Source organism: Echinops telfairi, unplaced genomic scaffold, assembly GCF_000313985.2.
Source record: "Echinops telfairi isolate 266 unplaced genomic scaffold, ASM31398v2 ScPeMD7_18;HRSCAF=68, whole genome shotgun sequence".
NCBI lineage: Eukaryota > Metazoa > Chordata > Mammalia > Afrosoricida > Tenrecidae > Echinops > Echinops telfairi.
In genome coordinates this window covers 34,384,734-34,412,729 of record NW_022103915.1, presented here as the reverse complement: position 1 = coordinate 34,412,729, position 27,996 = coordinate 34,384,734, and the positions used below count along the sequence as shown (strand labels likewise).

Sequence of the window (27,996 nt, the reverse complement as noted above, 5' to 3'; positions counted from 1 at the left end):
ATGTACAAATGTACTTGACACAGTGGATGCATGCATGGATTGTGATAAGAGTTTTACGAGTTCCCAATAAAATGATTTAAAAAAAAAAAAAAGAATAGAGAGGGAAATACAAAACCGGAGATGAATTCATTATGAGAAGGGGTTATAGACAAGTCAGAAAGTCTAGGGGTTTTGTATAGAGGAAAAAAAATGACTTTGAAATAAATTTTTAAAAAGACCAAAAAAAAAAAAAGAAAGAAAGAAATATTTCACAATATATAATTATATACTGTTTTGTGATGAATCACTATGCTTTAATTATGTTCAATTTGTAACAATGAAAATACATCCTGCATATCAGTTATTTACATTGATTCATAACAGTAGAAAAATGGCAGTTATGAAGTAGCAACGAAAATAATTTTATGGTTGGGGGGTCACCACAACATGAGGACTGTATTAAAGGGCCACAGCATTAGGAAGGTTGAGAACCACTGCTCTAAAAAGTCTCCTAGAACCCAAAGCTACTATGCTCACAGTTACAATTTCTTACAGCAAAAGAATTCAGATAAACATCAGGCAGAGCAAGGGACTCTTAGGGATATGCCCAAGAGATACCAAAGCTCAGCGCTCCCATCGTCCTCTCCCAGTGGATTTGTGCAGACAGCACTTAATTCTCCAGGACAAGCGGAGAGCTCACACAAGCCTCCTTGTCCAGACTCAGCTGGTGGGGCTCAGTCACAGACATGATGACATAGACATGGCTGGCCTTAAGTCTCCAGTCCATCACGAGTTGACGTGAAGTTGATATACTTAGACACCCACCACCGTAAGTCTTACTGTTAACACAGACGATTTGGCATGATCCAAGGTCCCCAGAGAAACTGAGACACTCTAAATCAGGCAGGACATACCAAGGGCTTACACGTTACCTCTTACCGCTCCTCTGCTCACTGTGGCCCCGAGCATATTGCCATGATGCTGTTTCACCAGGATTTCAAATACTGGCAAGACTAGGTGCACTGCTTTCATCAGTGCTCCCCAATTTAGACAGATGAAGATTAAAGGTCTAACAGTCTACTTCCGAAAACTAACCCATGCAGACGAAATGAATCACAGTAGCACAGTGTCCCACGTGATGTTGGAAGGTGAGCTCCTCAGGTTGGAAACGTCACAAAATCAAACTCGCTGCCATCGAGTCAATACTGACTCATAGCGACCTTACAGGACAGAGTAGAATTGACCTGTGAGTTTCTAAAACTGTAAATGTACAGAGCAGAAAACCTCATCTTTCTCCTATGGGACAGCTGTTGGTTTTGAACTGCTGACCTTACAGTTAGCAGCCCAGATGGAATCATGACGATGGTACAGGACTGGGCGAGATGTTTTGTTCTGGTTTTTCATAAGGTCACTAAGAATCAGAGCCAAGTCGATGACAACTAACAACTCCATAAAGTTAAAGTTCAAAAGCAAGCAGCCAAGGTTGATCCCAATTGCACAACTGTTCTAAGGAGTTAGTTTGCTAAAATTTTACAGAAATAATTATACTGTGGTTTTTCAGTAAAGTCAATATTTTCAAGAGGACTGTGTGCTAAGTTTTAATGACCCAGGTCTGGATGTCCCATATCTATGTCGTTACATCTATATAACACCCTATTCACGCCCAAACCCCAGGGCTTCTGTTTAATGGTTGGTTGAACCCAACCCCATGAAGCTGAGGAGATTGATTTTATAACGTATTTGATGTGTGTGAATGTGTGTATATGGCGGTTTCTGTCTCTAGTTCTGAACATGTATGTAGTTATCATTAGCTAGCTTTCTACCCTGCATCACAAGATGGTTTAACAGCTTGCTCTGAGGAATTTCTTAAACATAGGATAGAGCTTTTCAAATCACATAAAACAATCAAAATCCACAAGATAAAAAATCGAGAAACTAGGCATTATTTTGAAGTTGCTGTGCTAAACTTAAAGCTCCGATATTAAAGTATGAAAGGTTCTCTTGCTGTTGTGGTTTTTTATGTAGGAGGGCCTAAGACAGAGTAGTATAACATTCTTAAAATATACACATGCAGTCTTGAGCTAGAATGAAATATTTTTGAGCTCTCCTGTCAGTAGAACACTCTAGATTTATTTTACTGAAGAGGTAGAATTGTGGCTTAACCTTAATTTTTAAATACCTTCTCCACATCAGGGTATCATTTATTACGTCACAACCTCCTCGAAGTTAGAGGAGTGGCTAGCAAACGAGACCATGCAAGAAGGACTGAGACTCTGTGCAGATCAAAATTATGTCGACGTGGACCCGACATTTAACCCAAACATTGATGAAGACTATGACCATCGCCTCGCAGGCATTTCCAGGGAGAGTTTCTGTGTGATTTACCTCAACTGGATAGAGTATTGTTCCTCCCGAAGAGCAAAGGTAAGGGTAGTTTATTCCACTTACACACCTTTGAATCCACATTTTGTTGTTGTTGTTGCTTCCAGAGCTGGAAGGAATATCTCTGTCATTTATAATTTAGTCAGTTTTTGCATGCTTTGTGCTTTGTGACCATCTGGTTCATTATGGTTGGACCAAACCAACGAATTCTGCCGAGAACAAACTTCAGAAAGCAACCTTCTTTCCCTTTCAGTGTCCAAAGCTCAGTATTCAAGTTGGCCTACTACCACTCCCACCCCCCACCCCCCAGGGAAAAAAATCTATCTTTTCCCCATGTCTCGAGGAGCTCGCCAGAATTCTTTTCTCATGGAGTGACTGGTAGGTTTGAACCACCAGCCTCCAGGTCGCAGCTGTCGCACCATCGCATCCCATAGAACCACTAGCCCTCAGCATACTTGGGTTTACTTGGTGCCACTGGTCCATATGGGTCCCCTTGGCAACCAGTACTTGTTAACATGGTGTGGGATATATATACTGACCTTTAGATTTAGCAGTTTAATGTATGTCTTCCTTTAACCCACAGGGGCAGTTGTAGCCTGTCCTATAGGGACGGTATGAGTCAGAATGGACTCAATAAGCACTGGATTTGTTTCCTGTTCTGTTTGGGGTTTTTGGCAGCTACTTCACCAACTGCTCTTTGGAAGAAAGAAGACTGTCTACTCCCTAAAGAGTTACCATCTTGGAAACCCACAGGGCAGTTCTACCCTGCCCTGTAGGGTCGCTTCGAGTTGGAATCGACGTAGTAGCAGTGAGCTACCCAATTATATCAGACTTGTGTCTCTGCTTCATCAGTAAGAAAGGGAGCGTTCTTGCAGTTCCATTCTGAACACTGACCTTTGAACTTTTATACTGGCAGCAGAACAATATTTACTGAACAAACACAAACAAACTGTCATTGAGTCAGTGCTGGCTCATAGTGACCCCTGTGGGTTTCTTTTTAATCATTTTATTAGGGGCTCATACAACTCTTACCACAATTCATACATACATCAATTGTGTAAAGCACATTTGTACATTCATTGCCCTCATCCTCAAAACATTTGCTCTCCACCTAAGCCCCTGGCATCGGGTCCTCATTTTTTCCTTTCCCTCCCTGTTCCCCCCTCCCTCATGAACCCTTGATAATTTATAAATTATTGTTTTGTCATATCTTACACTTTCCGACGTCTCCCTTCACCCACTTTTCTGTTGTCCGTCCCCCAGGGAGGAGGTTATCTGTAGATTCTTATAACCGGCTTCTCCCTTTCCACCCCACTCACCCTCTAAGCTCCCAGTATCGCCACTCACACCACTGGTCCTGAAGGAATCATCTGTCCTGGATTCCCTGTGTTTCTAGGTCCTAGCTGTACCAGTGTACATCCTCTGGTCTAGCCAGATTTGTAAGGTAGAATTGGGATCATGATAGTAGCGGGGTGGGAGGGTGCGGAGGAAGCATTTAGGAACTAGAGGAAAGTTTTGTGTTTCATCGTTGCTACATCGTACCCTGACTGGCTTGTCTCCTCCCCCTGTGGGTTTCTGAGACGGTAACTGCTTACGGGAGTTGGAAGTCCAGTCTTACTCTTGACCATGTGGATTGCAACCAAACACATAACCACTACACCACCGGGGCTCTGGTACTGAGCTGGAGAGCACATTTTATTAAAATTTATTTTGGTAAACTATGTAGAACTAGCCTGTCAAACCTATATATATATGTAGAACTAGCCTGTCAAACCTATATATATATATATTCTCCCCCCCATGAATATAGTCGTACTTTCCTTCCCACAGCTGTTTAGCGTTCATGTCTTCTATCGATGCATTTAATTAGCGATTATTGTTGTTGAAGGATTATGTATTTTGTAGTATTTATCTTTTTTGCCTTTATCTCTTTTCCTTTATCTTCATCACTTTTTGCTGACCTCCCCTCCCCCTAATGTAGTATGTGTTGCCTTCACCCAAGTGAATATAGGCCCACCCTCTAATTAGTGATTCAGCTTCCCTTCCTCACCCATCCCTGGTAGCCATTGAACAGGTTCTTTCACGTGGCACCATGTGTCTGGTGTACCATAGCTAGTTAGCTCATTTTTCCACTGGTGGGCATGGGGGCTTACCATCTTTTTGCTGTTGTGAGTAGTGCTGGGATGAACATGTATGCACAGCTGTCTGTTCTTAGCACGGCTCGTACTTCTTTAGTATAGTTACCTATAACGAGAGGTTGTGGGATTGCTGCGTCATATGCTATAAGGGGGCTTCAAAAATTCATGCTAAAATTCTATTAATGTTTCACCCCATTTTTCACTCAACTTTCTGAAGCCCCTTTTAGTTCGATTTCTGACTTTCAAAAAGGCTCTTATGGTTTCTCACTGTGCCTTTGCCATTTTACATCCACCTCCCCCCCTCCACCTCCTCTCCCCCACCGGTGTCTAAGGGCTCTTGGCTCACCACACCCTCGTCAGTAGTTTTTGTTTTGTTTTTCTGAACTTGGCTATTCATGTTGGGTGGGCTGGCATCTCATTATTGCCTTAATTTGCATCTCTGCTGGTAAGTGTTGGACCGATAACCCCAAGGTGGATGGTTTAAACCACCAGCTACTCCAAGGGAAAAAGATGAGACTGTTTCTGCAAGATCTGCATCCTTGAAACACTATATAGCAGCGGTCCTCAACCTGTGGGTCACGACCCCTTTGGGGGGTCCAACGACCCGTTCACAGGGGTCACCCAATCATGACAGTAGCAAACTTACAGTTATGAAGTAGTAAGGAAAATAATTTTTTGGTTTGGGGGCGGTCACCACAACATGAGGAATTGCATTAAAGGGTTGCGGCATTAGGGAGGTTGAGAACCCCTGCTCTGCAGTGTCACACTGAGTCTGAATTGGGCTCAGTGGCGATGGGCATGGGGTTTGGAAAAGCTAATGATCGCTAGCATTTATTCATGTGTCCATTGGTTGTCTAAATGCCTTCTTTCATGATGTGTCTCTTCATGTCATGTCCGCTACCCAGTGTGTCCAACTGGACTTGTCGTTTTCTTGTTGAGGCACATTCTAGAGAGTAGGTTCTATGAGTTGGGATTGACTCAATAACAGTGGATTTTGGTGTTTGTTTTCTTATTCAGTGACTTCAATTACTTTCATCATGTTATGAAACTATTCTGGTCTTTCTTTTAAATTGAACATGATTGTCCCTACCTCCTGAGAAGCTTGCATTCCCTTCTCTGAGTCACCATTCCCAGAATAGCCTCTTCCTAGGAAAGTTAATTAAACCAGCAAGACTTGCTGACTCCAAGCTCTGGTGCCTTTACCTAAATGTCAAAAAGTTGATTTCAACCTGTTCCCAACGTTTTCTTCCCAAATAGAGTTCTACACAAAATGGAAATCTCACCTTTACCCAGAAACTTTAAAGTCACCTTTTCTCCTCTGATTACAGCAAAACCTCTGCTAGTCAGAACTCATCAGGGTCATCTGGTCTTTGCTGCCCTTGCACGCTGTCTACCTTCCACAGGCTTGTCTTAGCACTTCTCCCTCTCGGTCTGCCAGAGTTCAGAACCAAACTCTCGCTGCTGTCTTGTCAGTTCTGCCTCATAGCGACCCTGTAGGACAGGGTAGAATTGCCCCTTGGGTTCCAGAGGCTGTGTATCTTTACAGGAGCAGAACGCCTCCATCTTCTCCCTGGAAGTGGATTGTGATTTCAAACTGAAAGCAGTTAGCTGCCAAGTGTGTGATCTGCTACACCAGAAGGCTCCTTCCTCTCAGCTGTCTGTAATTTCCTTCTCGGGCAGGTTTTCCCTTACCTGTCTTCTGGCTGTCACAGATTCTGTGTCTCTGTGGAGGTGCCTGTGTGTATGTGCCTAGGAAGAAATCACCCTCCATTTGCTAGCTAGATGTTTATGTATCTTCTGAACACATTGAAATCATAGTTTTCTAAAAGTGGTCCTAGAATAGCTGCAATAAAAATACCTGGATTGGAATGCCAAATTAGAAACGAAGATCAGAGCAGCCTTTAGTCTAGGGCTAAGTTTCCACCATGACCCAGGCTAGATCTAAGGACCCCAGGGGGTGAAATAGGTTAGGCATTGGGCTACTAGCCTCAAAGTCAGTAGTTCTAACCCACTAGTGCAGTGGTTCTCAACCTTCCTAATGCCGCGGCCCTTTCATACAGTTTCTCATGTTGTGGTGACCCCCCCCCAACCATAAAATTATTTTTGTTGTTACTTCATCACTGTCATTGTGCTAGTTATGAATCGTAATGTAAATAACTGATATGCAGGATGTATTTTCATTGTTACAATTGAACATAATTAAAGCATAGTAATTCCTCACTAAAACAGTATATAATTATATATTGTGAAATATTTATTTCTGATGACAAATAAATGAACTTTTGTCTTGAAGCATGGTGTAACATGGGTAACCGTCTTCATGCTGGGTACTCGTATGTGGGCATATCTGCATGTGGGTGAAGCCACCTGGAGACAATAGAGGAGCGGTGTCTCGGTTCCTAAGACCATCGTAAATATGTGTTTTCTGATGGTCTTAGGCGACCCCTGTAAAAGGGTCATTGGACTCCCAAAGGGGTCGTGACCCACAGGTTGAGAACCACTGCACTAGTCACTACAGAAGAAAGCTGAGGCTTTCCGCTTCTGTAAAGATGTACAGCCTCAGAACCCAGAGACCGTTCTGCTCTGCCCTAGAGGGTTGCTGTGAGTCACAATCAACTCAGTAGCTGGGAGGTTAGTTGTTTCATTTGTGGCTGGTACTGTAGGCACGCCTGGGGTTTTACAGTGCCACCATGTGCTCCTTTTTAGTGGCTCTTTGCCCAGGCTTGGGTCCTCACTGCATGTTGATCTCTACTCAGGTGAAGACTCACCAGGGGCCTTCTGCAGATCTCTGGGGTCTGCTTCAGGGAGCTTGTTGTTCTTTGGCACTTTGCCTTGGCCGCTCTACCTTCCTTGACCTCCTCAGACTCGGCTCTCCCAACTCGGAAACGTCTAGACTCCCCCTGGGATTGGTGCATGCAGCATGGAAATTCCAGGCTAGGGCTGAGGAATGCCATCCTGAGGGCCATATACGGTCTAAGAAATCAACACTAGCTAACATCACACACGACACGACACAAAGGGCAGCAGTGAAGTAAATGTTTGCCCAGAGTAGCAGGCTAATTTTTAAGTTGACACTTTTGTGTGCCCTGCAGTGATGTTATAAATATCCACATGGCCCTTAGTAGAAAAGGTTCCCTACCCCTCTGGGCCATTGGCCCCCAGATTTATTTGAACTACTGCCCCCCTTTCAGAAAGAAAATTAGCCAGCACTCCCTTGGCAATTGAAACCCTTTGTCCTATCCAGCCCATCTCTAGGATGAAGTGTAGATACCGGCTTTGGTCTACAACTTGTTATTTCGTATGCTGTGTGTAGGATTTTGTTTCCGTGGGAAGATAAATCTGGTCTCTTTGACAGGAAGCAGAGGTCTGAACTAAGTTTAAATTTTATTCCCATCACAACAGCAGTACATTTTCATTACAGAAAGTTGGCAGGGGAGGGGAAGAAAAGGCAAGCCGCCCATAATTTTATCATTTCTGGCATTTTTTGTTTATGTGACTTGAAAGTTGTGCCCTTTCTCTCTCTGCTCCCCTTCTCACCACCACCCCAGCCTACACCCACTTCTTAAGCAAGTATGAAAGCTTTTATATAGATATATCTATAGATATAGATATACTGTTTTCTAATCTGGAGCCTAATTCCAAGGGTCTGCTTGATTAAAATAGGCTATACACTGTAAAGAGATAATACAGTGGTGGGTGGGTTTCCAACAATTTCTTGGAAAAATTCCATTTTTTTTCTATATATCATTGGCAAAATTAGCATTATTAAGCTCATCATTACCCTGTGTTAATGATTCTTGTAGCTGTAGTGAGCATTAGAAACCCCTAGAGGGGGATTAACAGCCCTCAGCTCCAGGTCTTGATGGTCTAATTCTGGTGCTAAGGAGCCCCAGATTCTAAAGTCGCTGTTCCTGGGGCTGTGCTTCAATCGCCACTGCCCTAGATCCTCTCCTGGGAGCTGAGGTACTGCCGGGTTTTTATCTAGTGTTTAGGATAACCATTGTTCCCTTGCAGGTCAGTGACTGTCAGTGAGCCTTCCAAGGGCAGGCAGGGGAGCTCTTCCATTTCCCTCAATTGTCAAGATACGCTGTTCCTTGAGAAGATTAAGGAAAGCCAGAGTCTACACACATCCATTTGATTTTCTTCATTCTAGCTATTGATCTACTGATAGATCTGCTAATAACCATCTATTTGCCTGATTATAGGCAAACATAACTCTTGGACTGTTATGTTCTAAGGATAATATATCAGTTATCAAATGATGTGTACCAGTTAATGTGTTGGGGTCTCTAGCTAAGATTCTAATACTTTATAATATAGTCACTTTCTTAAAATTGTGTTCCCACTTTGTTATAAAGTATTAGATTTTATTAAAAGATGCCAAAGAATCTCCTCATACAATACATAATTTATTTTAGACTGTTTATTTTCCTTGGAACTTTGGTTTAGAGAGAGAAATTGCGCTCTGGTTTATTTCTCTGAAGTTTTGAGTGGCATCTTCTGAATAATTATCCCTGTTTCTGATACTGAATTTCCTTTTTTTCTTAAGCCACTGGATGTGGACAAGGATTCATCCCTGGTGACACTTTGTTATGGACTCTGTGTTCTGGGACGGAGAGCTCTGGGAACTGCATCCCACCACATGTCGAGGTACGGGAAGCATTTCTGTTTTTTAGGAAGAAAATGTATACATCCCATGTGCCACATAAGCTAGCTGTGATACCATCTTACACAAGAGGCATTCTATGCAAATTTATTGTAAAAGTTGCTTTATTGTGGCTATTTGTATAGATCTGTGTGCTGAACACATCTGAGTTTTTATCTTTTTGCTGAGCATGGATGCTTAGGAACTGGCTTTTAGAGTTCACACAGATGTGTAGGTGACTGTTGATGAAGGTTGAATAGATTAAAGGCAGTTTAAGAAGCACAGCAGTAAAAAAAAAAATCACACCATAAATTTATATTTATCGCCTCCTGTTTAGATTTGATCTTACAATTCACGTATTTTTATTTTTCCATAATCCCTCGTAATCTTTGTCTAGAACATTTAAAAAATGACTACTAAATTTGGAGACTTAAAAGTAAAAACTGAATTTCTTGACATTTTGCATTCGTAGGAATTAAGAAATCAGAAGTCACTGTGTTTTATGTCTCTTTCTGTAATACCGACATAACTTCATGTAGGCCCTCCTTTTTAGATGCTAACTTCTAGCATTCAGCGTTTCTTTCATGGACTCCGTGCTGTAGTGCTCATTGCCAGGGTCCCTCATCGAGCACGTCAGCGTTTCTTTCATGGACTCCGTGCTGTAGTGGTCATTGCCAGGGTCCCTCATCGAGCACGTCAGCTTTTCTTTCATGGACTCCATGCTGTAGTGGTCATTGCCAGGGTCCCTCATCGAGCAGCCCAGGGTTCTGCATGAATTCCCGGAATCCGCTCTTCAGAGGCTTCTAGTTTAGGCTGAAGCACAACCACTTGTAAGAATCGGTGAATGTAGTGGGAGACCTTTCACTGTCAAAATATGTGAATCTTTATCTCCAATCTTAACAGTAATTTAGAATCATTCCTCTATGGATTGCATGCCCTGTTTAAGGGAGATTTCCGTATTTCTTCAATTCGAGATGAATGGATCTTTGCTGACATGGAATTGCTAAGGAAAGTGGTAGTTCCTGGGATCCGGATGTCCATTAAACTTCATCAGGTAAGAAGTTGAGATTTCTAATTATTGGGTTTTACCGATCCCTGTTCATGTGATCTTCAAGTTATATGTTTTTTAGACACTTTTGGAGAAATAATTATCATCTGAACTGAAAAATAGTCTGAAATCTTAGAAGCCTGAGCCTATGTTTCTAACACTGAATTTAAATGTTAGAGGGTGACTGCTTTGAGCAGTAGCTTGAGGAAGGCTTGAAGTGGTGTCAATAAGGTTAAGTGCTCAGCTGGTAACTGGAAGGCCAGCAGGCAGTTCGACCTCACTAGCTGTCCGCAGGAGGAAGATATGGCAGGCAGCTTCCTTAAGGATCTACAGCCTGGGAAACCTCATAGGACAGTTCTCCTCTTCTCAAATGAATCAGAATTGACTCACTGACAGTAGGTTTATCCTCATGTGATTGTAATCTGCATTACATTTATGCTAGCCGCCCCAAAATGAAGCGCAGTAAGAGTATTATAAATTAGACTACTGTTGTGAAATCACAAGCTTCATTTAACTTATTTTGTAGAATAAAGAATAGTTAACAGATTTACTTTTAGTTAAATAATCCTAGTAGAGTAATAAAGTTAAAATGAGGCCCCAAAATGTATTTCTGAAAACCTAGATCGTGTCAAGAATGTACTGCTAAGTTAAATGCTGGCACTAGAAAATGCCTAATCGTTCTACTTGAAAATAGTTGCCGGATTTGATGATATAGACCTCATAATAAGGCTCATTAAAATGCATTGGCTATATGGCAAAATAATAATTTATAAATTATCAAGGGTTCATGAGGGAGCGGGAAGCAGGGAGGGAGGGGTAAAAATGAGGAGCTGATGCCAGGGGCTTAAGTGGAGAGCAGATGTTTTGAGAATGATGAGGGGAATGTACAAATGTGCTGTACACAATTGATGTATGCATGGATTGTGATGAGTTGTATGAGCTCCTAATAAAATGATTAAAAAGAAAAAAAGAAAATACCATGGCTTGGATCGGGCACAGGTTGATTGTGGATCCAAGTAAAATAAAATCTTGCACAATTTAAAAAAAAAATACATAAATAAAATAAAATGCATTGGGTGTGCTCAAATCTGGTTTAATCTTTTTTTAACTCCCAAATATAGTATGAGTTAATATTCAAGTGGTTTTAATACAATATAAAATAATGGAATTTAATTAAATTCTCATCTTTAATAGCATTAGTAATAAAAGTTATATTATTTGAAAAGCTATGGAAAGTTGAATACTTTTGAGGATCACAGGGAAAATACTCATTTGGGATCAAATAGAATCCCCAAAGTCAATCTAAAGTCTCAAGGCAAGATTTAATGAATTTGAAAGGAGATAATGATTTCAGAATAAAATATTTCTAAAATTTCAGAATATTTTAAAAGGTGCCAATTATATGTCTGCTGTATAAGAAATCACTCTCTTTAAATGGCACGTCTAGCATCTCTGACAGATAGCTTATAATTAATCCTAAACATTAATATGACAGATGTTTTACCTCCAGCTAGTCTAAGGCTCAAAGTCTGTGGTGGTAGCTGCCAACCTTAAGTCTCTATCTGTAATCACTCCATGCAAGTCTGCTTTCTTATTGTTGCCAAGACTGTTTCCTTACCAGTTCCTCTGGCTGTGGCGTTATTGCCTGTATCTGGAGGTCTCCACTTTGTTTTTAGGCCCTGCACCTACAGCACACAGCCCCATCACTGACAGACTCACAGCCGTAGTGGTAGACGGGGAGAGTAGGGAGGTGGGACCGGGAACTTGGGAATCATGGGGGGCTGAGAAGTGCGGAGACAGGCAGACAAGCAACCTGAAGAACAGGCCCCTCTGTATTCTGACATGCCCTCTAGGAGGACACTGACTAACCTGGAAAGTTCCAAAGAGCATCCACTTGCTGAGTGGCACTTTGAGCTGGCTGCCTGGGAGGAACCCCCAGACCTGGGAGAGAAACAGATCAGTGCCAGTCATCCCCAGTTCATAGTGTCCTCATGAAGAATCGAGAGAAGTGAGCAAGAGGTTTAAATCTAAACAGAAAAGCTATTGTGTGTACTCACCGGGCAACCCCACAGCTCCTTTCTCAGGTGTTTCCCCAAGGGAGCGAGAGCATTTGTTCACATGCAGACTTGAACACTACTGTTCAAAGCAGCTTTACGCAGCGCCACCCCTAACTGCCAAGAACTCTGATGCCATCAGATGAACATCCACATTTTGCTACATCTGTATGATAGACAACTACTCGGCAATTAAAAGAAAGCAACTGTTACATGCCACAACGTGAATCTCAAACATGCACAGGAAGAGAAGAAGCCAGACAGTAAAATAGCTGGGTGACGGTTCCTCTTGCTGTCTGCAGGAGATTGGTTCTGGAACCAACCACACCCCACCTACCCCTAGATTCCAAAATCCGAGGCTGCTCAAGTCCTTTATATAAAATGGGTGGCATTTGCATATAACTTAGGCACGGTGTCCCTCCATCTACTTGAAAGCATCTCTAGAATCTGTAATACTTAACATCATGTAAATGCTATGGAAATAGCTCTTATGCTTCTTCTCAGCCTTTGAGGGGTTGCTTGGACCACACTCGCATTATTGTTTCAAATATTTTCCATTCGTAACCGTGGAGCCCTTGGATATGTTGGGTTGGCTTTATGCATTTATTTATGTGAATTTTAAAACAAGCAGAACTCATGTATAGCGCCAAAGTAGGTCAGTGGCTGTTTGGGGAGGAGGATAGTGATTGAATGCCAAAGGCAGGAAGGAATTTTTTGGAGTGATGGAAATGTTCTATATTTAGACTCGGGCAGTGGTTACACAGACATCCATATTTGTCAAAATACCTCTAACTGTACAAAGGCACTTCAAAAAACGCCATTGTCTTTTAATTCAATTTTCCTACCTGAAATGGATGCATTTTATTGTATGGTAATATCAAACTTATCTTTTTTAAAGAGTCTGCATCTGAGAGAACTAAAACTGTAAACTTTCTATCACCCTTTTGCTTTTCAAACAGTCTTTTTTTGTTTTCAGACATGATCTTAATGGTGTGTTTCAAATGCTCCGGGTGTATGTGATTCTGTGTTTTCCTTTCTTTTCCATTCCCTTGTTGCCTGTTTTCTCTTTCCCATACTGCCATACAATCTGAACCTAATGGGATTTGCACGGAAGCATCCTGTGCCACTTGGTTGTGAGAGTTCCCGCGTGCTATCTAAAGCATGTGCCCTTCTGAAGCACAGCGTAGTCTGTGCTGACACGTGTCGGTCGTTGACACTGCTGCTGTGTCATGTTTGCAATTACATAAAGTGCCACCGTATCACATCATAATATCATCCCAACCCAGAGAGGCGTTTCAATTCCATCTTGTAGAGAAAGAGTAACAAAAAGCTCAAAAACATTAAGTAAATTGTCTTTTTTGCTGTGCACTCTTTCTTGTCCTTTTATAATCAAATTGTAAAATATTTTTCTTCTTGTTTATCTTATTAGGCTCCTTTAGAAATCACGTGGTTGCTACAGGTGAAATAAACCAAACCAATCCAAAGCCAAGTTACAAATGAGCATCTGTGCTCTCTTTGAGGACAGGAGCATATCAATCTCTTATTTTCTTGTTCCTTAGCACAGTGCTTAGTGGCTTGTAAATGTTTGCTTAACGACTGTGTTTCTTTACCTCTGAAAAATATGTCCTGTGAATCTGCATATTCTGCTAAAGTACATTTCCAGTTGTTGAAAGTGGTTTTTTTTTAAAAAACATTTTATTAGGGGCTCATACAACTCACATCAATTGTGTAAAGCGCATTTGTACTTCATTCTCAAAACGTTTTCTCTGCACTTAAACCCCCGACATTAGGTCCTCATTTTCCCCTCCCTCCCCACTCTGAGAAGCATTATATTGTTATTTCTTCTTGTTTATTTGACAATATTGAAAAATAAAGTGCTTAAAAGAAGTAATTACCCACAAGAAGTAATCACTGTCAATTTTTTGATGCCTGTCTTTTCTAATTCCTCCCCCCAAGTTCACACAGATATTTCCATCTATGTATATATATGTTTCTTTAAAAATTAATTGTACCATATAAATTGATCTAAAAACCACCCACTACTCCCTAAAACTGGTACATATCTTCTTAATTTCTGTGTTTAGGATCATTTTACTTCTCCAGATGAGTATGATGACCCTTCTGTCCTCTATGAAGCCATCGTGTCTCATGAACAAAACCTCGTCATCGCGCACGAAGGGGACCCCGCGTGGCGGAGTGCAGTGCTTGCCAACTCGCCCTCCTTGCTGGCCTTGCGGCACGTCCTGGACGAGGGCACCAATGAGTATAAGATCGTCATGCTCAACAGGCGCCACCTCAGCTTCCGAGTCATCAAGGTGCGTTCTGGGGAAGTGGCGCTCCGGCCACTTGACACAAGCTTTTGAGAAGCGGTTGTAAGGTGGTTCAGTTGGCTTGTTTGAGTTCTGTGTGCTTAATGTATTTCACAGGTGACCCCGCCTCTGCATTGCCTCACGTGTCATACAGCTTTAGAAGCTCTGCACCTGGCCCAGTTGGCAGTCTTTGACTAACTTCGTGGCAGTGTGCTACCATTATATGAGAGATACGGACAACATCTCTTCATAGAATGCCAGTGGCGTGTTGCTCATGCGATGGGCTGATCGTTAGGTTGCAAAATAAGACCGCGCTTGTACTTCGTAGTGAATGGCTCACTTGTCGTGTCTGCCTGTCTGCTTGTTGTGGTGTTAAAATCTCAGCTTTTATGAAGCTTAAGTTTTCATTTTTAATTACTTGCTTGTTGGTAATGGTTTACTTCACTGTGCCATTTATTAAGTGTCAGCAACCTCGTCTTAAGTCTAAATATTTGCTACCTTCACTTCTCTTAACTCAGTGACAGAATTTAGGGGAGATTGGAAATTGGTAAACTAAGTGGGCTCCAACATTGTACTTGATATTTTTATAAGACAGAGCAAGGGTGATTATCGCCTGACGGGGACAAAGGATATTGGTTGCTTCTATTCAAATCTGACTGGCCCACTTAGGTTTTTCTCTTGTGGTTTTTATAGTTGGTTATCATAGTGAATATTTCTCCCTCCCATTTCTGCTCTTCTGTTTCTGTGGACTTTGTTCTTGACCTTTGTGTTAAGCGTCTTCCCGTGTGTGGTTGTTTTCAGGTGAACAAGGAGTGTGTCCGCGGTCTTTGGGCAGGGCAGCAGCAGGAGCTGGTTTTCCTACGGAACCGTAACCCCGAGAGAGGGAGCATCCAAAACGCAAAGCAAGCTCTGAGAAACATGATCAACTCCTCTTGTGATCAGCCAATCGGCTACCCAATCTTTGTCTCGCCCTTGACAACGTCTTACTCCGACAGCCATGAGCAGCTCAAAGAAATTCTTGGGGGGCCTATCAGCTTGAGAAACATCAGGAACTTCATAGTGTCCACCTGGCACAGGTGAGCCAGAGGGTAGCAATTTCCCGATGGAATGGTGTGATATCCTAACAGCAAATGCGAACCTATCAGGTCTGAATTCAGGAAGTAGAGCATGAGCATTTTTGTCTTCAAAATCTGCCTAACGACATCTAATGCCCAACTCTGTATGGGGCCCACATTGCCCACATTTAGTAGCATCTTAAATAGTCCTTGTTTGTCTATTATTTTTTAACTCTTATTTTGATTCCTACCTGGCAAAAGAATACTATAACTTGTACTTAAATCATGATGAGTAGCTAACTCTGAATGGTTCACTCTTAACTCTTTGGCCTGAATGCGTGGCCAGCTAACAGAGCAAGAGAGACAACCCATAGAAACGTGTGGAAGCAGCTGCTTTGTTTTAACACTGTGTTCCAGCAGCAGAGGGAGCTCTCCCGCCCTGCCGAGACCCCTGGCCAGCGGTGCAGAGCCCACTGCCTCTTCTGGTGTTCATTTTTTTCCCCTCAACAAAACCCTATCGTCTTTTCAGTCTGCACATGAATTCCTTCGGTGCGTTTCATCTAGTAAGTTATGATGTGCCGGGGTGTTATGATGTGCCGGGGTGGGGTGCAGACTTCAGCTTGTTGGCTGGCGAAGAAAACCCACATGGAATTGTTTCTATTTCCTGAGAGTTCCTCAGATCCTGAAAATAGAAACTAGGAGAAACGAGAAAAGTCCGAATGGTTTTAGAATTAGCAGAGCTAAGGAGGGCGCTCTGGCCGTTAGAGCAGTACGTTCTGGCCAAGAGGTGTGTTTCAGTTCCACACTCAGAGAGTGACATTGCCCCACGTTGTGGCCAGTCCTCTCAAACGGAAGAACATCAGCCAGGGTCTTGTTCAAAAAACGTTCTTTTCAAGAACCTACTGAATTACTTGAGGAGTTGAAGATCTCACCCACTAAGGAAACAGCATAGATTTTGGGCACCCAACTCTCATTGTGTGCCCAGAACACACCAGGGGTTTGTTGACAGGGATTTTCAGGGACCTGGGACTTTTCAGGGCCACACGGGGCCAGCCAGGGGAAACTGGGTCAGCTGGTCATCCTACACAGAAATTTTAAAAATTACAGAGGAAGAACAGTGATTGCGGCATCTCTCTCCAATGCTGGTACAGTTGCAATAAGCGTACATTCAGTTTTCCGGTGCGTATTTCACAGTCTTTGAACAGATATGGGCAAAAATTCCATTTTCAGCTGTGATCTTAGTGTACGACTGTGTTATATGTATTCTTTATGTAAGTGTTGGGCTTCTGACCACAAGGTCAGTGGTTCAAACCCATTAGCTGCACTGCAGGAGAAAGATGAGACTGTCTGTTCCTGTAAAGATTGGCAGAGCCTCCATAACCCATGCAGGCTCGAGACGAGTCGGGAACAACGTGATTGGCAGGAAGTTTATTTCAATAGAGGAAAGGCGCTAGAGTGTGGGAAGTGAGTCGATGGGAAAGAAGTGAGACAGTGATTGCACAGGGAGTGTTCTTCGAAAACATGAGGTTTGGGGTGCTTCCGGGTTTTTTTAAGACCTTACAGATTTTCAGGGTACAAAAGGTAATAGTAGCTGAGCAAAGGACAGAATACCCATCTTGCAGTGGCCTTGAGAAGAACGCGCTCCCTTCTGTGATTTGTCCCTAGGCTGAGGAAAGGCTGTGGAGCTGGCTGTAACAGCGGCGGCAACATCGAAGAGTCCGAGACCGGAGGTGGAACTTCCTGCGCCAGTCATAACACAGCTGCCAATGATCCCCACAGCCACGTGTCCCAAGGCAGTGGTGGCAATCCAGGGCAAGGAGCCGGAGCAGGCCTCCGTCCACCCGCCACAGCTTACCCTCCGGCACTAGGTAATAGGAAGGAAAAGTGTGTCATTAATGCCAGCTCTTAGCTTGTTTTCAACATAACTGATGGTGATCATCTAATAACTCTTTTAGCCTAGAGGAGCCTTGGTGGCGTAATGGTTCACTGTTGGGCTTTGATCCGCCAGGTCGGCAGTTGTAAACCGCCAGCCGCCCTGCAGAAGGATACGGCTTCTACGCCCACAAACAGCTCCCGTCTCAGAAAGTAGCGGTTCTACTCTGTCCTAAAGGCAATGTGTTTGGATATTTGGTTATCTTGTAGCCTGATTACTCTTCGTGCTACTTACCCTAACTATAAACCCAAAGAATCCTGTCAAGCCATTTGAAAAATGATGCAGAAGAACCTGCATTGTTCAATATTAACTGATAATTCAAACTTAGTAGTACTTCTTAGTGGATGTGAAAATTATTATTCATCGTCTATCAGCACACATAGAGACTCAGTGAACATTTTTAATTGATTCATTTCCAGGAGAGGCTTCTTTTTTGATGTTTTAAAAGAGGTATTCTTGTCATTGTTTTTAAAATTTTGTGGAAGATATTTTAGGATTTATTCCAAACTTGGATCCCAATGTGTGCTATAAACTATTTCACTTGTATTTCCTTGTGCTGAGAATTTGAATTTTAAAAACCTTCAACAAAGGAGCACTGTAAGATGAAAATCCACACCAGGAAACGCAGACGTTCATACGCAGACTTCTGGACGGCTTTTAAAGTGTTAGAGATTTAAAGCGGACTTGGAACCAGGTGACCGGAAGCAGCGCACCGAGAAGGAGACGAGGGAAAATGTCAGCACACGGTGCAAAGTGTGCCGGTGACTCTGACGCTGTATACGGAACTTAACGTGTGGTGAACATTTTCACCGAAAACAGTATCATAGAAGGGAAAATTTTTAAAAGGTTGCCAGAAGTTTAAGTAGATAGTGGTTATTCTAAGTGAATTACAGAACAAGACATAGTTAAATTACTCAATTCCAGAACTGTAAGTCTACTGGGAGAGGAAAGGTTTCAGGTATAAATACCTGCTTCTTTAAGTTTAGTGAGCAGCTGTGTGAGAGGGCCCGTCTTGGGGTCCTTGGAACCAGCCCCTTTGAGTGACCGTGTGTCCGTGTTGTGTCTCCTCCTCTAGGCATGAGCCACAGCTCTCACTCTGTCCAGTCAAGCCTGCTCAGACAGTCCCCTGCACGGGCCTCGGTCGCCAGCCAGTCCTCCTACTGCTACAGCAGTCGGCACTCCTCTCTCCGGATGTCCACAACGGGCTTCGTGCCTTGCCGGCGCTCCTCCACCAGCCAGTTATCGCTTCGCAACCTGCCCTCCTCCATCCAGTCCCGCCTCTCCATGGTGAACCAGATGGAGCCCTGCAGTCAGAGTGGCCTGGTCTGTGTGCAGCATGGCCTGCCTTCTTCCAGCAGTTCCAGCCAGAGCATCCCAGCCTGCAAACACCATGCCCTCGTGGGCTTTCTTGGGACAGATGGAGGTCAGAGTAGTGCCACTGATGCACAGCCAGGCAGCAGCTTAAGTCCTGCCACCAGTTCGCATGCCAAAAAGGGGGACGTGATTTACAGAGTCCAAGTGAGTAAGCCCAAGTCTGCCCGTACTGCTCTGTGACTCCATTTGTGTTTTCACTTCTTTTGTTTGCTTAATGAAGGACTTTAATGAAGACACAACTTAATGTTACTTAGTCTGAAGACTGAATGTTTAAAATAAAGAGTTTCTGCCAGCTTGAACAGGGAAGGCAAGCAGGTTTTGCAGCACTGGAGTTTGTTCTCATCCTGCGGCCATGAGACTGAAAGGACTCAGGGAACGGCTCTTCAGATGGATTTTGGCTTTTTCCCTTTGAAAAGTTGAGACACTGAGTCCTATGAAGTAAACACAAAGAAACGGCGCTCGTGATTATGTTATTCCTTAATATCAAGAAAAGTGAGTTGCGAATGACCCATGTTTGTTTGCACTGTAGATTGTGGATCCCAGTCAAATTCTGGATGGGATCAACCTGTCCAAGAGGAAAGAGCTGCAGTGGCCAGACGAGGGGATTCGGTTAAAAGCTGGGAGAAACAGTTGGAGAGACTGGAGCCCTCAGGAAGGCATGGAAGGCCATGTAAGTTCTCTCAGGAAGCCACACCGGTGTGACTGGCTTGTGTGCCTGGATGTGTGTTTTGGCTGTGTCACTGAGTCAGTAACCACAGCTACAACCATGCAGGTGTTTTTTAGATGAGGGAGACCTAGATTAAAGGTAATTTGAAAATTAAAGCCAAATATAGGAAGTTGAATTCTCCAAACCCTCTGTCATCAAACTGATTCGGACCTGTTGTGACCGCAGAGGACAGAGTAGAACTAACAGCCTCTTAATAGGTTTCCAAGACTGTAAATCTTTACAGTCATTTATGTTTCACCGATGAGCTTCAACCTCCAGCCCTTTGGTTAGCAGCCAAGCTCTTTATCCACCCACCTACCTCCCCCAAAAAACTCAACTGCCAGGGAGTTGATGCTGACTCATAGCAACCCTATAGGACAGGGTAGAACAGCTCCGGTGGGTTTCCGGGACTGGTACTCTTGACCGAAGTCAAAGCCCCGGTCTTTCTCCCGAGGAGCAGCTGGTAGTTTCAAACTGCGGGCTTGCTGATCACAGCCCAACACAGAATCACTACACCACCAGGACCCCTTACATTTATAGATAGGACAGGGCTTCAGAAAGTTGATTGAGCCCTCTCGCTTTCCTGTAGAGGCATGGGGCGGGTGACAGCAGCCCCTGGGCTGGGATGAGCTGCCCTTGGTGGCCAAGCCGTGGCCAGCTCAGTGGTGGCGGCTGGACTGACCATTGCTGCTGGGCAGTACAGGCAGCTGCACTGACCATCGCTGCTGCAGGATTTGCAGGTCGTTATGTTTCACAAGCCATGAAGCACATGGAGCCTCAAGTAAACAAGTTTTTTAAAGTCTACCAAAATCCGCCTTCGGTGGTGGTTATTATCAAGGCAGATATGACCCCAATGACAGAACGGGAGGCGGCATGAATTGTGGTTGTAAGTCCTACTGCCAATAAAGCAAAAAGAGATTGCCATTGATGAATTGTGCTCTTAAATCACCCTGGTAAGGGAGGATCTCTGTACATAGCAGTCAAAATCAACGAAGCTAAAGATTTACTAGAAGGTCGAGTGGAAAAATGAAGTCAGTGTATGATGAATTTTGAAGTACCTATTAGTTTATATATGAGCCTGACTTTTTATAGTAAATACCTCAAAGTTTTGGTTAAAAAAAATGAGGGATTGAAAAATTGCATTACTTTATCATTTTATTTTTTCCACGAACTTTTTGAAGGCCCTTCATACTTAGATTTAATTATCAAATCTGATTTATCGAGTTTGTTCTTCCTATAAGCAGCAACAAAAACGTCTGTTTTTATTGTTTCATTATGTATCTATCACCCTGGTTTCATTATTACTAAGCTACATAGATGGGTGTCTAAAAGGCAAGTCATGGTCCTCCTCATCGTCTCTAACCCATGTTCCTTTTCCTATCATGATGCGTACAAGGCTCCCCCGCCACCTCCTCCCCCCCCCCTCCACCATCAGACAGCACTTATCCCCAGTTGATTCCACTTATTAAAGGGAAAAATATTCTTCACAAATCACAATTAAACTTTACAAAAGACCAAGTTGGTGAAAGCGCCCTTGATTTCACCTGCCCTCCCCTTCGTTCACCTGGAAGAGAGGGCGATTGAGTGCCCGTGAATTCTCAAGTACACGTGTCCACAGGCAAAAATGTGCAACTAGTCAAGTGTCTTACGGGCTAGCATGCATAGACGGCTGGCTTTTGATCAACCCCAGGAATTCGTGGTGGCTGCATTTGCGTCCCTAACTCGGCTGCCCCCATGGTAGCCGCTCCCCCGTGGCAGTTTAACTTGAAGTGAGATTTGCAGTTCTTATCTTCGATACGCCAGTCACATGTGGCTACCACATTGGACAGGACAGAACCTTCCTGTCATCTCAGAAAATCAAACATACTGATAGAGATGTGGCCCTCAGTGGGTACTCATCCAGCATAAGAATGAAGAGTGGCATTGTGTTGTACATGTCGAGTGCTAACCACAACGTCGGCAGATCAAACCAGCCACTCCCAGGCAGGAAGACGAGGCTTTCTGCTACAATGGAGAGTCAGCCCCAGGGACCAACCTCCGGGGCAGCTCTGCTCTGTCCTACGAGGCGCTGTGCGTCGGAATCGACTTGATGGCCGTGACAAGAGTGAAGAGAGACGAGTATGGGAATCACGTGGAAGTACTCAGACAAGGGGCTTCTTCTTACAGGCACCTAGCAAATCTTTGCTCTCTCAGAGAAATCTTTTTAGAGTCATTATAAGCAAGATTTGCCTTCTCCATCTCCATGAAGAACCTTTGCTATCTATACAGTAAAAACATTAGTCAATGAGGAATTTCTTTTGCATATTCATTTTAAATGTATGTATATTTTTTCTACCATGTAAACAATGGCTTTTGTAAGGCAAGCAAACCCATAACTAAAGTGCAGAGAATTATTTTCGTGTTACATTTTCAATGACCACGATGAATATATTCTGAAGTCCCATAGGCTATTAGAGTGGACGTTGGGTTTCATACCTTGAAGATTCTGTTCTCTTCTACACGTGACAGGTATTAATCCATCTCAGCTCTGCAGCTTCACTCCCAACAACTCCTCCTCCCAGCTTCTCTGTCGAATGGTGTCCAGGATGTAGTTGATGCTGACACTGTCGATGAGTTTGAACGAAAAGAGCTCTGTGCTGTGGTACTGGGTCAACTGCATTGATGCTCCCTGTGGGTGCTGCCGACCTCCAGTGTGGCGCAAGCGTTTGCGAGTTTATTAAAGGTCTCTGCCACTAACGTGTGGTTTTGTTCTCAATCTAGGTGATTCACCGATGGGTGCCTTGCAGCAGAGATCCAGGTACTAGATCCCACATCGACAAGACCGTACTTCTGGTCCAGATTGATGATAAATATGTGACTGTAATTGAAACTGGGGTTCTAGAACTTGGAGCTGAAGTGTGAACCAGTGTTTTACAACTACATTTCTTTGCCTCCTCAATTCCAAGACGTTGGGAAGAGAGGAGAGAGCAGAAGCTGTCTGTAGGCACCCTCTGACCCTGTGTGGGAGAGACTTGAACACCGAGGGGCTGGTGGAGCTCCTCTCCTTCACCCTGACTTCTGTCCCTGTCTCCATCTCCAAATAAAGCGGAAATATTTTTTTAAGTTAGCTACTGAGAAAACATTTTGCATGAAGGATAAAGTTCTGTTTAAAATACATCCTAAGAAAAGTTTCCTATGCATTGCCTATGCTTTAAACTACCAAACTCTTCATTTCTAAACTATGATCTCATATTTTTCTAATTTCTTTGCCAAAAATACTTGCCATATTGTTTTGTCATAAGAACATGACGTCCATTTTCTTAACTCTCAAAGCCGGTGGGCAAACCTTCAGTGTGACATATAGTACAGAAGTTAAATGTCCATGAAAAGACTATGAACAGACATAGATATCTTATACCTTGAGCGCTAAAATCTTTAATGGAGAAAAAAACTGCACTAATTTTTTACGCAATGCACTAAGTCTGAGATTGCTCAGAGCGTTTATTTATATATAAAAATAAAATACCATGATTCAAATGGCCTTTGGGATTAGCCCCTTCCCTTTCCTTACCCAGACAGAGGGGGTGGGCCCGTGCTGCTCAGTCTCCTGTTAGCGGTCTGCACTCGTGCCAGGTCACAGACACGTGCTTTGGAGTGAGCACGACACAGCTTCACTGCTGACACGTCCCGGGGCCAGGAGTCCCTTCCGCCAATGCTGCTGGTCTGCTCCTCTGCCTGCGTGGCAGACCCGCCCAGACACAGTGTGGCGTGTGCTCCCCAGGGGCTCCCCTGCTCTGCACCCGGTGGGCAGGCTCTGCTGAGGCCAAAGAAGGAAAAGGTGAAGTTAAAGAAAGGATTGCTTTTTGTTGTAAAAGCTCTTAGCTCCTGAAGTTTTCACAAGCAATTCAGTTAATCGAGGGAAACATTTTTTCAAACAAAATTATCCAAATGGTGCGATCTTACTGGTCTCTCCCTCTTCAATAACTTCACCTATGATTTCCCTTTTCTTTTTTCTACTGCTTAAATTTTTCTGTTTCCTGTAATTTATAGTGTGAGGTTGTAATTTCAAATATTTATAACTGTGAAATTGAAATTTATGTGTTGTCTCATAACTTAAATTTTACTGGTTTTCAAAATGTGTGTTCAGGGAAATAGGTAAATTCGGTTTATAATTGGGTTAGGTGAGAACAGTACCTTGGGTTTTAATTTGCAACATTAACATTTTTTCAAGATCCTTAAGAATATTTTTCTTAACTGGTGAAACTCCAGAGAAGGGTGTCCATTTCACCCGAGCCTCTCAGAGCAGCCTTCTCTCCGCCGCCAGATGGGAAAGGAAAAGGGGTGGGGCGCTTGCCTTTCCTCCCAGCGTGTTGGCCAGCCGGGCTCGAGGGGGTTCCCGGCAGTGCCAGAAGTGCGGACGGTCCTTCTCAGAGTGTAGCACACTCGCAGAAGGAAACTGAGCAGGTCAACTGTTAATCTATAGTCGCTTATTGCATTTCCATTCTGAAACCTACTCATTTTCCTTCTAATTTTTAAGTTTTGTGGTTCGGTACACAAGGTCTCTAGTACTGACTTCCTATCGACTTCACTGTTTAGAAACTGCACATTTGTCAAATGGTCAACTGCACCTTTGCGCAGCCTTCTGAAACCGACCCATTTTACAGTGGATTTTCCTGATACTGCCATGATCATAAATCTATATTTGTCTCAGATTGGCAAATCTGTAGTATGCCCTTAAAGTTTAATGCCCTTTTTTCCTCTGAAACCGAACATTTTATATTTACAGATATATATATATCTTTGTGTATATGTGTTTACACGTATCTTTACATGTATGTGAATATATATAATGTGTACATATTATATATAGAAGTATGTGAGTGTATGTATATGCATGGTATGTTTCAGCCTTTTCGGAGGAATTGTGTCCTGGGCTGCTTGTTTCCGGTCTGAAATCAGGCTTAGCCTTTCGTAGCCCTTGCCGAGCCCTGGAGATGCGAAGAACAGGTGCCGACCTAGATGGAAGGCCATGTCGTTTCCCAGGTAGAAAGCACGAGGTGATTGGATCAAAAGGGCTAGAATTTTCTTTTCCTTTTCCTAACAACAACAACAACAACAGTTAAACTCATCACACGCTCTCAAAAAGTCACATCTCAGAATTTTGCAAGGGTAGGTTTTTTACCAGCGTACATTGGTTCTTGATCTTGACAATTAATAGATGTTTTTCACAAAATGAACTGAATTATGTTATTATGTAGTCTAAGGTGACCAGACATCCCGCTTTGGGCGGGACAGTCCTGATTTTGAACAATTTTTCCCGCGTCCCGCAGCATTTTAAAAAGCCCCAATTTTTGGAAAGAATGCACGACAAGCTAGGGTTTACGGTTTCGGCTGCCATGTGGCTATTTTGCCAGGATATGAGTTTTATCAATGGTGTCCCGCTTTACCAATGTTCAAATCTGGTCACCTTAATGTAGTCCTTCAACTAGTGACCCTGGTAATTAAAAGTTCTGTTTGAAAAAAATCTGTTCTTTTTGGTAAGTCTAAAACTGATAGTTTGGTTTTTGGGTTTTTTTTAACTATGGCAAGGTGATGATTAGAAGACGCATGCATGTCTTTACCAAAGTTTGACTTAAGTTACTCCACCCAGAACTACAGCACTCTCATCACTTTGATCAGACATCTCTCTCTCTTTTTTTTTAAATTTTTACCATTTGAGAGTAGTCAGCTATTTGTTTAGATTTCCTGCGTAATTTCTTTATTAAGGTTCAAGAGTCTAACATACGTTAGTATCTTTTGTACCTTTTGCATTTCGGCAGTTTCACTTTAGCTCATAATTGCCAAAACTTTCAGAGTTTCATAATTTGCAATTAAAATTATGTAATTAAACACCAGCCTTTTATTTATTTTCTGGAAATAGAGTTGCAATATTGATTATCTTTCTGTTTTTTTCTTGTTTGAATTAAGTTTTTGTCCTTTTTTTAAGAAAAAGACAATCCTGTAATAAGTTCGAAAGTTATTAGCTTTTTATCTTCCATTTTAGTGACTAGGGGAAAAAATTTTTTTTATATCATTCTAAATTACAACAGTAAGCGTTTGGTTACCGGCCCAACTTAGAACTTAGTTGTGAGCCCTTTGTTTACACCATTTTCAATACTTGATAAGACTTTAAATATTGACTTTTTGCTAAAGAACTTTAATTCTTCTAAGATTCTAGAATAAGATAAAATATTCATATTTAAGGGATTTTGGAGAATAAATGTTGAAGCTATTTTTTTAAATGGGAGAAAATTAGTTTTTAGGAAATTAACAACAAATTTTATCAGTGTTCTCTTTGGTTTCTGTTACTGGAGAGTGAAGATCCATTAGATTTGAAGCGTTTTATAAAATACTTCAATTATATCTAAGATACTTCTAGAAGTCTTTGAGAAAGGAATATTCAAACGACTTTTATTCTCCCAGAGATATGGAATATTGCGTATACCAAATATCAAGTAATGAAAATACAAGTTTTTATGTAGGACGCTATAGCTCTTTGAGAAGATGTATTTACCCCCTCCCCCACCCCTTGGGGTGGTTCATGTTTCCACCTCGTATCAAAATGTTTTTTAACATCTCACATGTAGGCAAAGGTAATTCACCCTTAAATACCCCTTTGCTTCTGAGCAGAATCCCTCTACCTGTGCCTAAAACTTTGCATTTGCTGGGCCATTGCATTCAGTCATTTGTCCAGAGCTGGGATTTGAGACGCGTGGTTTCTTTGCCCAGTGTCTCTAATAGCCATTTCCTTTTAGCCAAACATTCAAGAAGCCTCTTTCCTCCTGAATAAATGGTAGCCTGAGAAAAGATAACTCTCATTGTGTGTGGGGATTCCTTGAGGTAGTGTTTACTCGCTGCTGTTCGTGCCATGGAATCGGTTTTGACCCACCGGTGGCAGCTCTCTGGGTCCAGAGTAGAAATGCCTGCTAGGCTTTCCTGGGCTGTCATTGCAGGAGCGGGTCACCAGCTCTCAGCTTCGCACCAGAATGCTTACATGTCATGCCACCTGGGCTCTTTGTTTACTAGCTGCAGAACCATAAACTGCTTCCCACACTATTGATTAGTTTTGTATTTATGTTTTAATTTTTCATGTGTGTGTGGACAAAGCTCTTACTGTTGTTTTAAGTCCTCAGTATCGAGCCTGATCTTTTGTGTGTGTGTGTGTGTGTGTGTGTGTGTGTGTGTGTGTGTGTGTGTGTGTATTATAGTATACTCATGTAAAATTACTTTGGACAGAGACCTAGTTAATTTATTTCCTCTGATATGATTTGTTGCTCAGATAGTTATAAAAGCCTATAAAATTCTAAGGTGAATGAAGAACATAATTATAATTGATCCTAAGTTGGTTCATGTTACCTGACTTAATTGACTTTGAGCTTCCTGTTTTCAGTCTCAGATGTATGTAAGTGGGTTTTATTCATCTGGAGGAGGAGGACAATTAGATGCTACCCTGTACTTAGGTAGTAATACTATGCTCTATACTTTTTTATTCTTATTAAAAACTAACTCCTCTTTTTTACATTTCTCTTTTTAAAATGATTACTGCAGCCAAGTCTCTCTCGGTTTCAATATGTGACATGTTTCGGTATGAACTTGGAAAGGATACCAACAGAGCCAGGGGTTACCATGCAAAGGGTGTCGCTTTTGCTGGTTACAGGTTGTTTGATGCGAGTCATCAGTCAGGACAGAACGTCTCTTTATCGTCTAGTCAGCTACATATTCTTCCAGAATTAAGGTAAATAGCTTTTTATTTGTAAGCTGAACTTCATTATCTGCCATTTAATGGAAGCAGCATAACATTCTTTTGGGGAACTCAAAGGGAACACTCTGTCAAAGACTTTTGTACCTGTCACATAAGGGTCTGTATACCTTCTCTTCTTATGCCTCAGCTCTGTCCTTGATGCTTTGTGACCCAGCCGGTCATCGAAACGACAAAGGTTGGCTCTCTGACCCTGAGATAAGAATGGATTCCGTGCTGTTGAGGACACTTGGGAATTCAGAACAGCCACAGAGGGGGGGGAGGGCTGCTCCTAGTGACGTTCACGTCCCGGTGGTTGTAGGAGACTTGTACATGCAACGCATCAGCCTGCAGCCAAAAGCACAGCTTAGGCTTTAAAAGCTCATCATTTTAACTGGTTAATAATTGACAAACCTGATGTCGGTCCGGCAGTGAGCTCTGCATGAGGAAACGGAAGGAGGGATCAAAACTGATTTGAGGAAGGAAAATGAGTTTACCTTTTCCCATCATGGCCTCTGAACAGTATTCACTGTGTGTCTACCAGCAGCAGTTATAAACCAGAGATAAGTATATATGTATGTGTGTGAGTGTGTGTGTGTGTGTGTGTGTGTGTGTGT

At 42.7% G+C, this 27,996-nt stretch overlaps 1 protein-coding gene and 1 pseudogene across 1 annotated transcript in view; both read left to right on the top strand.

Moving 5' to 3' along the window:
• The window catches only part of PCNX1 (pecanex 1), a 175,652-nt gene extending 152,923 nt beyond the window's left edge, over positions 1 to 22,729 (top strand). The window contains exons 29-37 of the mRNA XM_045288192.1: positions 2,173 to 2,403; positions 9,049 to 9,149; positions 10,048 to 10,198; positions 14,331 to 14,561; positions 15,357 to 15,631; positions 17,276 to 17,478; positions 18,619 to 19,061; positions 19,447 to 19,587; positions 22,384 to 22,729. Of these exons, the coding sequence (XP_045144127.1) occupies positions 2,173 to 2,403; positions 9,049 to 9,149; positions 10,048 to 10,198; positions 14,331 to 14,561; positions 15,357 to 15,631; positions 17,276 to 17,478; positions 18,619 to 19,061; positions 19,447 to 19,587; positions 22,384 to 22,524 (1,917 nt within the window). The 3' untranslated portion in view covers positions 22,525 to 22,729. The remainder of the gene's footprint in view (positions 1 to 2,172; positions 2,404 to 9,048; positions 9,150 to 10,047; positions 10,199 to 14,330; positions 14,562 to 15,356; positions 15,632 to 17,275; positions 17,479 to 18,618; positions 19,062 to 19,446; positions 19,588 to 22,383) is intronic.
• On the top strand, positions 20,122 to 20,892 carry LOC101658744 (annotated as a pseudogene).
• Positions 22,730 to 27,996: the final 5,267 nt, after the last annotated feature.